Source organism: Alnus glutinosa, chromosome 9 (assembly GCF_958979055.1).
Source record: "Alnus glutinosa chromosome 9, dhAlnGlut1.1, whole genome shotgun sequence".
NCBI classification, from domain to species: Eukaryota; Viridiplantae; Streptophyta; class Magnoliopsida; order Fagales; family Betulaceae; genus Alnus; species Alnus glutinosa.
Genome location: NC_084894.1, coordinates 11482730 through 11496602, shown reverse-complemented (window position 1 = coordinate 11496602; position 13873 = coordinate 11482730). Strand labels below are relative to the sequence as shown.

Genomic DNA, 13873 nt, shown 5'->3' with positions numbered 1-13873 from the left:
TTAAAAATTTAATAAGCTATTTTAGGTAATTTAATGGCAAGGGTTTTTTTTATTGTTTTTTTTAAAAAAAAAAATTGTGATGTTGTATGAGAATTGTTTTTGTATTTTTATGATTGTTTTATGTTTTAGGTTGTTTGTTAATATTTTTATTTTGAGAACATAGACAAAAAATTTAAGGAAAACTTCACTTATCATTTCCGATATTTCATAATTTTTGTAATCATACTCTTAAACTTTAAAAAGTGTCAATTTAGTGTACGTATTCATCTTTTAATTTTTTTCAATTTAACCAATCAATTAGGATTTTCCGTTAAATCCTGTCAAAAGTCCCAAAATACCTTTATTTTCCTTTTTCTTTTTTTAAAAAAAATTCAAAGATTCAGGCATGAGTATTTTTGTAAATTCTGTTAAATCACGACCAACGTCTAAATCCTTACAATTTTTTTTTCTTAAAAAAAAGGAGTATTTCAGAAATTTCACCACCCCTCGTTATGATTTAATAGAAAATTCTAATGGATGGTTAAAATTGAAAAAAAATAAAATAAAATAAAAGGCAAATACACTAAATTGACAATTTTTAAAATTTTAAGGTATAATTATAAAAATAAAAATAAAAAATCAAGAATAATAATTGAAGTTTTTTCAAAATTTAAACAAATAGAAAATATATAGATCGGATAATTTCGAAAAACTGAGCCAGAAACTGAGACATCAGATATAAGAGTAATGTTTCTTACACAATTTTTGTACAACTTTTACACAACTCTAACAACTTTCTTTTAAAATCAGCCATTGAATATTTAGGACCCACATGTTGGAAAACAAATCCAATGGTTGATCATAACAAAAAGTAGTTAGAGTTGTGCAAAAGTTGTGTGAGAGTTGTGTAAGAAACATTACTCCAGATATAAATGGTTCAAGGGTAGCGAAGGATTTTGATGCTCTATTAAATTGTCCATAAATAAATAAACTAAATTTATTTTTCCTTGAGTTGTTGTACTTGTACCCACATTAATTAACATCATATTTATATATAGAGAGAGATAGCGACCAGGCTTCCGTTACTACCCTTTAAGATTGCAATGAAGATACCCAAAATAGTGGAAGTGAGGTGAGAGATCTTTCCATGAGGTTTGAGTGCTGCACAACACCCATACAAAATGAATATAACACCCCCTCATATGAGGGTGAGATCCACATATTGGGGCTCATCCTCATGTGAGAGAGTGTTGTATCCATGTTGTGTGGGTGTTGTAAAACTATCATTTTTCTTGCTCCATACCATACCCACGAGCCACGAAGGCAAATTGTAACGACGAGAGAGAGAGAGAGCGATGGGTCCCACACGGAACCTAAATATGTGAAAGCAAACTCAAAAGTATGGGCTTCTTAAAAAATTATTCCAACCTAATTTTTAAGAGTTTTTGAAATTGGGGTTAAAAAAATTATTCCATGCCCAAGTTCAAATTTTCTCCGGTTACGTGAAATTATAAAAATGTCCCTGAGTATAAAAGACTGGCTCGTCCCCGAGCCCTTTCAACTGGATAGAATCTTAATGCAACCCAAAGGCTAGGGCGCGGTGGCTGATGCAATCCAAAAGCCACCCTTACAAACTTTTTTCTTTTCTTTTCTTTTAAAAAAAAAACCTTTAAAAGAATAAAAATTTTAAAAAATTGCATAGTTATGTATCGCAATTTTAATGGTATCACATACCGCTGACATAGAAATTCGTCAATTTTAGATGAAAAAAATGAACACAGGTATCATCTCGTCTTTTACAAAGCAAAAATAAAAATTGAAGGAAAAAAATAAAATAAAATTTTTAAAGACGGAGAAAGAAGCATTTAACCCTAAATAAAATTCCTGGAGACAGTTGGAAGGAAATTTATGTCCAACTAAAAATGTGAAAGCAAATATATTGCAATAGGTTAGGTGGCAGTTAACTTTATTAATTTCAGCCTCCAATTGTGGGCAGCCTTCTTTCCCACTCAACTATCTATATTAGTATATTGTTAACTCCCACAACCACTCGCTCTTCACACACTCTTGTAGACTTGCTTTTTGCCAAACACAGATCAAAGCGACCACAAAAATGACCATGGCCACCACCAGAGTTGCCGCCATGGTTGTTGCAGCCGCCGTATTCTTCTCTACATTTTACAGCGTGTCACCGCAGGCGGAGGCACCGACTCCGTCAGCTCTGGGGAAGGCACCGGCTCCGTCGTCAGGGCTGGGGGAGGGGGCACCGGCTCCGTCAGTTCTGGGGGAGGGGGCACCGGCTCCGTCTTCAGGGCTGGGGGAGGGGGCACCGGCTCCGTCAGCGTTGGCGGGGTGCATGGACAAGCTGCTGAACTTGTCGGACTGCCTGACGTATGTGTTGAATGGAAGCAATCTGACGAAGCCGGATAAGGGTTGCTGCCCAGAGCTGGCTGGGCTGGTGGAGAGCAACGCCATCTGCCTCTGCGTGCTGCTTGGGACCAACGTTTCTGAAAGCACTGGGATCGCCATTGATGTGAAAAGGGCTCTCAAGCTTCCTTCTGTTTGTGACGTTAAAACACCCCCCGCCAGCACCTGCTCAGGTTCCTACTTTTCCCTCCCACCTCGGTTATACATACATTTTCTACAAATTTTCATATAATTTAATCTTAGATTTAAAAATGAGATGCGTTAGCTAGACATGTATTTATATCATTTTTTGAGTTTTTTATTTTATTTTTATTTAAAGTAAATATAGTTATTCACTTGGCCTGTGTTAATTTTCCCTTTTAAGTGTTCATATTGTTTGATAAACTACGTACTCTATAAGAGAAATAATTTATTTTCTTTTAGTATCTTTTCACTTTTTTAAAATTAGCATTGACTCGATACAAATTCAATAATAATTAATATACAACCTAGGCCATTAATTACAATTTACAAAGAAAAATAAATAAATAAAAACTTACTTTGACCACTCCCTGTCATAGCATTTATGGCCAGTACCACCGGTGCCAGCTGTTATACCAAAGATGTAGTGGATTTGTCACTCCCGCAGTCAGCGCACGCATGATCTCATTACGTCATTTTTCATTTTTCTAGCTAAGCCAAAGATTTATTTCTGGTGTTTAAAATGTTTCATTTTTTCCTTTTTTTTTTCTCGTAACAAAAGCATTTTTATTTTTAAAAATGTACACATACATCTCTTAAACTATTATTTTATTATTAATGTGTTCTTCGAACTATTAATTATGTCAATATTCTCCTAAAGCTAATAAAAAGATAAAAATAATCCTAAAAAAATTTCAAGAAGACAAATATATCCTTATAAATTCAAAAAATAAAATAAAACTATTTTTTTTTTAATTTAAAAAAGTAGCGATTTTTATTTTGAAAGATTAAAAAAAAACAATTATTTTTTTTTTTAAAACAAAAAACGAGAAAAATGAAAATTCAGAGGTGGTCTAATTAACTGATATCATATAAAACAAAATCTAAAAAATAATTTTTTGGTTTTTTTTTTAATTTTATTTTTTTTAAAAAAAACACACACACACACACACACACACATATATATATATATATATTATTTTGTTTTTAAGAATTTTTATAATTTTATAAAGGGTATTTTTGTCATTATGAGCCTCATTGTTTGGTAATTTAAGAGGTACATTGACACGATTGATAGTTTCGAGGGCACATTGACAATTAGTGGTAGTTTAAGAGGCCAGGGGTACGTGTATTTTTTTTTTTAATTTTTTTTTTCTTTCTAGACAACTCATTTAAAGATTAAGTATTAATTACAGTCTAGCACTCTAATTGGATTGGATCTACAATAATTATATATGTCCGAATTAACAATTTAGACAAATAATATAATGTAAGAAACCTTTTGTAACTATTGTCCATTCATCACTAACCTTGTGTCTCCTACCGGTATCAATTTTTAACTCCATTTTTTTTTTTTTTTTTAATGAGCTTAAAAAATGAGCGTTTGAACTTTGATCCCCCATAAACAATGCCCTTAAAGGCATTCTTTGATAAGCTTGTCTTGTTTATTTATTTTCTTTTTTCTTTTTCTTTTCACTGTTATTATTATTATTATTATTCTTATTTAAAATATATATATCTATGAATGTTATCAATAAGCAAACTGCATTAAGAAGCATGTTAGTTCTTTCTTGAGTCAAAATGGGCTATTGAAGTCTAAGCCTTCTTTTATTTATTTGTTTTTTGTACTATATATAGTTCGACTCATAAATGGTTTTATTTAATTTCTATGTAATTTTTATTAGAGTTTAATGTTTTCCATTTTATTTATATATGCATTTTTATATTTTATGGCTAAATTTTTGTAACTTAGCCATGTCACTTTATTTCCTGCATTTCATTTGCATACAAATTGGGCAAGCTCCAATAAATTCCAACATGATCTAGGGTGGTGAATGCGGTTAGCAAAACTCACTAACGGCATATGCAGATGCGGATACCGGTTTAGAGTAAGCGGATGCGGTTAATAACCGTATCCATGTATCTTTATATATAAACAAATTCACTAAAATGACGTCGTTTTGGACCTTTGGTAATTGGTATAGTGTTTAGTTTATGTTTTTAAGCTGGAATGTGGAATCAAGATATGGATTTCATCTAAAATACTATGGTTAAAAAAAGACTAAAACAGGCCAAAAATACTAAAAGCTGGCAAAAATATTTTCAAAATCGCTTAAAATAGGTCATAATAGATGTTCAAAGAAGGCCCAACAAACTCAAATAGGCCTAAAAGGTTCATTATCTAATATGCAGATAACGGTTAATAAATGCAATAACCGCACGGATAACGGTTAGTAACTGCATAATACAAATGCAAATTAGGTTACCTAAATGTGATAAACGCATGATGCGGATGTGAATGTAGTTAGTACCAATAACCATATTTACATATGCATGTACAAGTTATGGGTGAAGATTCAGATGCGGATACGAGCAATATCCACATCCGCGTAATGCGATTTTCACTTTTAGGTATCCGCATCTGCATCACGCGATTACTATTCGCATTCGTGCAGTTATTGTGGTTATTACTCGCTATCCGCATATGAGGTAATTGATGTTTTAGATTACTATCTAAATATATATATGCATAATTAAATAATGCGGTTATTACTATATACAAGCTTAAATAAATTAAGATTTCATTTGTTACACAATTTATGATTATCAACCATAGAGGGTCATTGTCTCATAGAATAATCGGGATTTGAATTACCCAAAGTAAATGTAATGAGATATGACTTTGATGATAGTGAAAAAAAACCTAATATAACTTAAAGGTTCTAAACTTATCAAATTCAAAACGACGTCGTTTAGGTTAACTTATCTAATATATTATATATAAAAGGAATGAGGATGCAGTTAATAATCGTATCCGCATATATTAAAACTACTATCCGCATTCACATATGTGAATAATATTTTTTCTAAACGCATTTACATTTGCATATGCAGATAGTGATTAGTTACAGATTACGGATGCAGGTCGATAATATCCGCCGTACGTGTTTTCACCCCAATGTGAAACCTTTACATAAATGGCTTTAGAAAGATGGTAGGAACCACACGCTTGTACTAGCTAGCTAGAATGTATCAAAATTACGTCCACGTGGCCTCTTATTTTCATTTTTTTTTCTTTCTAGTTCTTATTTTCATTTTGTTGATATGATATATAGCACATGATTTCTTCTAACGTTTGAATTAGCAATCATGTTTCCTGTGGGCGATTCACCTTCAATATATGCAAACCTATATTTTGGGACTCCCCGTCAAAGGCATGATATATATATATATATTTGTGTTTTACAGAACTCGGAATCCCTATAGGAGCTCCAACAGCGAGTGAGGGGCCTCTCTCACCAGGTAATTAAATCCTTCCTCTTTAAACGTTTTTATTTTTTATTTTTTAATTTGTTGAGTTCCATTTCTATTGCTGGATGTTGCAACTGGGGTTTTCATGTTATAACAATAATATTAGACATGCAAGAAAATTATATATATTAACAAAAAAAAAAAAAAAAAACAATAACAACAACAACAACAATATTGTGATCGAAAGTCATTTAATCAAATTTATTGTGAAATTTATTAAAAAAATAAAAATTAGTGTAAGGTAATACTAGTAGCAGGGTCTTCCTCTTCACCCATTACATAGTACTCGTAGCCCTAATAAGGTTAATTACATGCCTACACCAGAAGGAGCAGTTGGCGCCCCGTCACTGTCACCTGGAAACAACAACAGTGAAGCTTCAAGCATTGCAGGGTCTGCTCTCCCAATAACTTTTGGCATAGCCATTGCATTTCTTCCAACATTCTTCTGATTATATCGATCAATCTTTTCTGATTCAATTTCATATTCAGATGTTGTAACCAGATTTATTTAAGAAACACAAAATGTTGTAACAGTGAGTCCTTTAATTTGCTTATTAATTAGCCAATAATATATGTCGGATCAGTTCCTTTATTGATTTCGTGAAAAGTAGATATATATATTTAGTTTTTAAATTTATCGATCGTAAAAACTTAGCATTTCGGATTAATGTAAAAATGAAAAAAAAAAAAAAAACCAAAAAGAGATGATTGATAGATCGAATAAGCCAATGACGTAACACATCAATACTTACGTGGTTCGGCTTGACAGACCTACATCCAAAATTTCAATACACTTAAAGCTTCAAAGTATGATAATCTATATTATTTCCTTTATGAAAGCAGCCCTAGCTACTTGGGAATTATTGAATCTTTAGAACCAACAATAATTGATACGGTTCAAACTCCCGTTTCTTGCTGGACAAAGAATGTTGTATTGCTTATGTATCTAATTATTATTTGAATTAATTTAGATATTGAATATTAATTACTTATATATATATGAGAAGGAAAATACTTTCCTTTTACAATGACTCTAAATAAGTATTCTACTAAAAAATAAAAAAGAATTTGAGACAACTTTATGTGGAACAAATTATTCTTTGGTGATTTTTAGGATCCATGTTCAAATTTGTCTTAGATCTACATTTAATCTTAACAATAAGTTTTTTTTTTTTTTTTTTTTTTTGACATGTCCACACAAGAGGGGGAAAGAAGAGATCCGAACTACTGACATCCGCTTCATGAGGCATGATCCCCAACCAATTGAGCTACCCCTTGAGGACAATCTTAACAATGAGTTAATTAATCGTATTTGAACCACATATCGATAGAGCCTACAAAAAGGACAGAGAGTTAAGCACAAGGGCGGGGTGATTCTTCTACAACCCATTTTGCACAACTTTAATTTTACACAATCAAAACCCATTAGTGGGACCTATGCATATGGATCCCACCATGCATGGGTCACACCAATGTGTCTTGATTGTGTACAAATTGTGCAAAAAGTTCGTAAAATAATCATTTTTCTAAATACAAAGGGTCCTTCCAAAGGGTCCTTCCAGGTGTGTCAATGGAGGTTAGACTCAAAGAGAGGAATGCACTTAAAGAAGGCTCCATTGAAAGTATTGCGTACCTCTCAAATTAATGATCTACATAAAAGATCGATAATCAAGCCATTAAAGCAGGAAAAAAAAAAAAATCAAATCACTCTTAAAACCGTACACTCTCATAGCTATTGATCCACATGATAACTCACACCAATCCAAAAAAATTACCTCATTGGTATAATGCTATCATATACATTGAGCAAAAAGCCCATCCCTCCTCTGTCACTTTCTCTTTTCAATTTTCTTAAAAAACTGTTACTGATTTAAGTATCAAAGTATCTCTAGAAATCCACTTCAACCCCATATATATATATATATATATATATATATATATATATATATATATATATATATATAGTAAAGAGGCACTCAAATCCCCACCAAAAAAAAATTTGATCACATAATAATAATAATATCAATTAGTAAAATAATTTATTTTTTTTTTTTTGAAATAATTCTAAATACTCGATTCTCATCTCAATTAGATTGATGTTATAGTTTCATTGGTCCTTCAATTTTTTTCTTTTTATAATAGAACCGATAAACACATAATTATAAAGCATGCATGTATGAATACTACTCTTCTACATGTGTTGTACTGTTTGTTCCGGAGGTAGAGACCACCGTAAGGACATCAGAGTTATGAATATTATCGGTCGGATCAAAACACTCGACGGGCTCCATATCCATCTTCCCAAGGCTAAGCAGACTTCCGGTGGCCAACATAGCCCTAGGATTGATATCATGCACAGACCTCGCATGCAGGCTCCTACACGCCGCCCATGCCGCATCAAACACTTGCTTCTTCTCCCTTTTCCCCACAATGCAGTGACCCAGGATTCTCAAGACCGGTGTCAACAGCTCCCATGGCAAAGGAATCCTCCCCTCCTTCTCCATCCTCTCGCTGATTTCACAGTCGCTCTCGTCGTACGCGTGGCCAGACCAAACCATACAAAACTCACAGAAATCAATCTTTGACCCATCTGGCATCTGGGATATCTTACTGTAATACAACTCCAACGCCACCCCAACAATCCGAGCCCGTTTCGTAGATCTCACGATTCCATGAGGCTCCAAAGTCGGGGAAAGAACCGCAAGATTAAGCTCTGCGGCGTTGTTGTTAATGGGTGCTTTAGATTCGTGGTAAACGCTCGGGTGCGACAAGTCGGGAACGCTCACGGTTACGGGCTGGCCGGCGCGTGAAGTCGTCTCGTGCGCGTAGAGGGCCAGGAGGACCGCCTCAAAGCCGGCGAGGGGTTTGCGGAGAGTGACGCGGGAGAGGTATACGCCTGCAATGGTGGGTACAAACCGGAGGGCGACGAGTTGGAGGTCCGGGTCGCCAGATTGGAAGGTGTCATAGAGCCAGCGGCAGAGATTGTTGTCGCCGGCTCCGGAGTTTGGGTGGCGGAGGAGGGAGGATATTTGGGCGGCGACTTCGGGGTCATGGAGAAGAGAGAAAGCGGAAGAGAGAGGAGGAGGAAGGGTTGAGGGGAGGATGGAGGAGAGTGATTGGATGGCAGATTGGGTTTTGGAGAGGGAATCGGACGGTGGAGATGTGAAGGGTGTGGGTTCCGATGTGCAGGCGGGGCTGGTGGTGGTTTCTGAGGTGGGGGTGTCGTCGGACATTGAGAGAGAGGACCAGCTTAAAAGGAAACGCGTTGGATTGATAAATAGGGAAGCAGGTCAAATGAATGTGAATTCTGGAGGGAGATAATTGAGGAAGAAAGGTAGATTCATTCTTAACTTCTTCTTCTTCTTCTTTTTCTTTTATTTTATTTATTTTATTTTTTATTTTTTAAAAAATTAAATTAAATTTATTTTTATTTTAGATCATTCTTAACTTGGCAACGGCATTTAGTTCGTCTTTCGTGCCATTGCCTTCTTATTTTCAAAGGAAAATAAATTAATAAATAATTTTTTTTTTAAAAAAAAATTGTTTACAATTTATTCACAAGTTAATATGTAATCTAAGAGTATTAAAATTTTGAAAAAAGTACATTTAGTCTTTGTAACTATCAAAAAAATTTGTAATGTTTTCTTAACTTTTAATTGGTGCAATGTTCTTAAAAACTACTATCGTGTTGTAATGTACCTTTTTGAAGAAAAATGACAAAATTATCATTAATTAAAAAAAAAAAAAGGAAAAAAAATTGAAATAGACAAAAAAAAAAAAAAAGAAGAAAAAAGTTAAAGAAAATTATTTTTTATTTCGATCATTTTTTATTTTTTTAAACACAAAAGGGGAACACATTGTAACCCCAATAGTAGTTTGGGGGACATTGCATATTACTTGGTAGTTAATATAAGGGTAAATATATTTTTCCCTTAAAAAAAACTTAATAGTTGCCGTGCGTACCAGCATGTTGTAAAAAAGTTGTAAGTATAGTATTATTCATAAGGAAATACTAGGATGTCCGATGTATAGTTTCACATGTAATATTTTGGTTTTTGTTTATAAGAATTTAAATTATTCAATAGATTGACTAAGTACTATTTAAGAGATAAAAATACCATATATATGTATCTTCATGCTTCTCTTCACAAAATAAAAGTGTGCACTTTTAATTTTAACAACACAATTATTGTTAAAAAATAGGGAAAAGTATACATATCCCCTTCAAACTACCAATTAATTGTTAATATCCCCAAAATTATCAATTGTGTCAATATCTCTAGACTCTCCACTCAAATTACCAAAACATGACAATGTCTCTCTTAGGACCAACAAGCGGACAAATATTATCCAATTTTTTTTTATTTTTTTTTCAATAAGACAATTAAAGATGTTCTTATAAATTTGAAAAATAAAAAAATAAACTTAAAAAATAAAAACAAAAAACTTAAAACTTAAAAACTTACCTTTTTAAAAACAAATTCTTTTTTTTTTGTTTGGTATAACTTTTTGTTATTTTAATTTTTTTAAAAAAATAATTTTCTTAGTTTTTTTTTTTTAAATTTAATAAGTTTATGAAGGGTATTTTTGTCATTAATTAGAGTGGACATTGACTTTTTTGGTAATTTAGAGAAAGAGATTGACACAATTAGTTGTTTGGAAGAATGACATTAATAATTATGTGTTTTTTTTTCCTTAAAAATATGAAGACAGAAATCTGTAATAGTTACAGCTCAAAAAGAAAACGCGTTTGGTTGATAAATAGGGAACCAGGTCAAAGGAATGCGAATTCCAGAGGGAGATAATTGAGGAGGAAAGGTAGGATTATTCTTGACTTGGCACCACATTAGGTTGTCTTTTTAACCATTGCCTTATCATTTTAAAATGAAAAATAAAATAAAAGAAAAAGAAGTTAGAGATAAACCTTTTTTATTTTATTTATTTTTTTACAATATTTTCACACGTTAATATGTAATTGAAAAATGAATAGTAATAAAATTTTGGAGAAAGTACATTTATTCTTTCTTACTACCAAATAGTTTGCAAATTTTCCTAACTTTTAATTTCGTCGATGGTTTGTGCAAAAATGACATAATTATCCTTTAGAAACAAATTTTTTTTTTTTTAGAAAAAAAAAAACCCAAAAAATTCAAGAAAATGATTTATTTTTTATTTTTTATTTTCATTTCTCGAAATTTTCATGAAGAGTATATATAGTTATAGTGGTTGACTACAAACAATTTTTTTTTTCTTTCCTAAAATATAATTAATATAGTGGTCGACGTGCGTAGCAACGTGTTGTAAAAAAGTTGTAGTTAGAGTGTTATTCAAAATGAAATAATAGGATGTCAATATATATATTTCCACGTGTACTATTTTGGTTTTTGTTTATAAGAATTTAAATTATTCCAATAGCTTAAATAAGTCGTATATAAGAGATAAAAAAAAAATACCAAAAAAAAAAGTCTTGCTTCTCTGCACAAAATAAAAGGTGCACTTTTGAACAGTACATACAATATCATTTACAGCTCAAATATAACCAAATATATCAATTATTTTGCTTAATTCACTAATTTATACAAAATGTCAAAGATCTTTATCTTTACTAATCTGTAATGAATGTTGAAGTGACATAATCCCCACCATTTTATTTGAAAATAATGGTTAGGATTTAAAGAATCGTATATATATAATATAGAGTACCTAAGAATTTCACAATATATTGATCGATTTAATCATATAGTAAAAAAAAAAAAAAATTAAGGAAAAACAACTTTTGTCTGTAATTTAATTTTTATTTATATATTAGAGATCGGTAACAATTTTATAAAAATGACGTCTAATGGAGATAGGAAAACTGAAATTCATAAAATAAAAGGGTAAATGTCTAATAAATCCCTAAGTCAGAGTGCCATTTGAATTCGATCCCTTACTTTTTGAAAGTAAGTATTTGGTGCTTAACTTTTTCGTGAATTTGAAAATGATCCTTCAGTCATTTTTCCATCCATTTTTCTAACTTCCATCTGGGTGAGTCAGCACTTGTCCACGTAGGCGCTTACACGTCATAGTAAAAACGATGCCATTTTGATTTTGACCTTAAACGTCATCCCCAACACGTGCGGCAAGAGTATGGACGGCATTTTGAAAATTTTCATGAATACCGAGGGAGGAAAGAGTGAAGACAGTGGAAAACATAAGGACTTGTCACTTCTATTCATCCAAAAACAAAGTCCGTGCTCGTCGTCTCCGTCCGTGGTCCTTGGCGTTGCTGTGGAAAATCTCTTCGTATCCGTTCCGTTCGTGGTCATTGTCATTGTCTTCAGCATCCTTGTGTTAAAGGTAACATCTCGACTTTTACGTACTTTTAGATTTTAGGGTTTCCCCAATTTAGGGTTTTGGGTAATTTTGTCCAGATTTTAAGAAATGATGTTGTTATCACCGATGTGGATATAATTTTATATAACTTTTACTTTGGAATTTGTTATTGTTGAGTTGTCAACTTCAATGTAGATATTTGTCTGGATGTTGCAAACTTTTCAACATGTGGGTCGGATGTTGATGTTGTGATGGCTTGTAAAACGGGTGGTGGGAAACATAAATTAGTGCTATGTGTTTGTCAGTAAGGATAGTTGTGAATAAATTAAGCAGTTTACATGTGGGGCAGTGGGGTCATTTTCGTCTTCCCGAGTTTGTGTTTCAGAATAAAGTAAGTAGTGACTATGTGTAATGTGTTTGACATTTTGGTCCCTGAGCTTCTTGTTTTCAAACCATTTCTTTAAATTCTTACCATTAGACATGCAGTTAACATGTGGTCCCTTGTGGTCCCTGGGTTTGTCAACATGTGGTCCTTTTCTTACATAGTTTGTCCACTTTATTATTGCTGCATGTTAGTAACAGTTGGACAAACTTTATTCTGAAACATTGGCAACGTACTCCAAACCTTTCATGCAAACTTTTCATCTAAACCATGCATATTTTTTCAACATCATATTTTATATTCAGCAATTAGAATTCCAACAACAAAAAATTCTTTGACTCTCATTCATTCACAACTCCATCTGCAGATATGTTATTGGATATCACCATTCACCATGGTGGAGTAGTGCAACACAATCTTGGCCTTCAATATGTTGGGGGGCTGAAGGATGAAATCAAAAACTACGATATTGATTTCCTTTCGGCATGGGAAATTGAGGATGTTGTTAGGGATCTTGGGTATGTGAATGACGTAAGATACTGGTTCAAGATGGTTGACAATGATGTGGAGGAATTGGGGAAGCCATTGACAAATGATGAACAGGTAGTGGATTTTCTCAACATTGAAGAAGTATATGGATTGACGAGTGTTCACATATATGTCGAACATAGGGTTGATGAACCAGATATTGTTGGGGAAGTACTGTTTTTGCCACCACCAGAGGGTGATGATGAGGGGAATGTTGGCTTGGGGAATGCCGAGGGGATGCTGGCTTAGGGAATGCCGAGGGGGATGCTGGTTTGGGGAATGCTGATGGGGATGTTGGCTTGGGGAATGCTGGACATGCGGTTGATGCAGAAAATATTGAGGGGAATGTGACGACCCGTTTTTTTTTTTATATACAAAGCGTAAAATGAGTCATCGCAGTGGCACGACTATATGTCGCTCAGCCAACATAGGCACATGCCCATAACATGCACCTAATATACAGAGTTACATCTACAGCGGAAGACTTTATGATAACATCAATAAAGCGGGAAAGCATAACTATAAACACACTAGTTGTCTAAACATATGCGAGCCATAATACAATCTATTTGTTTAAAGTTTAATACATGTAACTACAAAAGTATGGCTGATACAAAATATGGTGTGACCCACACATCAAGCCATACACAAAAATACCCAAAAATAAGGACATCATAGTCCTACCTCACTACGATCGTCGCTACGTGCATCAATCGTAGTAACCCAGGTAGTGTGCTACCGAATCGTCGT

General features: G+C 33.2%; 2 protein-coding genes across 2 annotated transcripts; one reads left to right on the top strand and one right to left on the bottom strand.

The window, feature by feature from the left end:
- Positions 1 to 1989: 1989 nt before the first annotated feature.
- LOC133878083 (non-specific lipid transfer protein GPI-anchored 2-like) lies at positions 1990 to 6490 on the top strand. Its single transcript, XM_062316575.1, has 3 exons — positions 1990 to 2579; positions 5836 to 5889; positions 6223 to 6490. The coding sequence occupies exons 1-3, from the start codon at positions 2093 to 2095 to the stop codon at positions 6345 to 6347; spliced, it is 666 nt and encodes a 221-aa protein (XP_062172559.1). The 5' UTR covers positions 1990 to 2092; the 3' UTR covers positions 6348 to 6490.
- Positions 6491 to 8008: 1518 nt separating this feature from the next.
- LOC133877008 (uncharacterized) lies at positions 8009 to 9154 on the bottom strand. The gene has a single exon (XM_062315240.1). It carries the CDS (start codon positions 9129 to 9131, stop codon positions 8082 to 8084), a length of 1050 nt encoding a protein of 349 aa, XP_062171224.1. The 5' UTR covers positions 9132 to 9154; the 3' UTR covers positions 8009 to 8081.
- Between the last annotated feature and the right edge of the window lie 4719 nt (positions 9155 to 13873).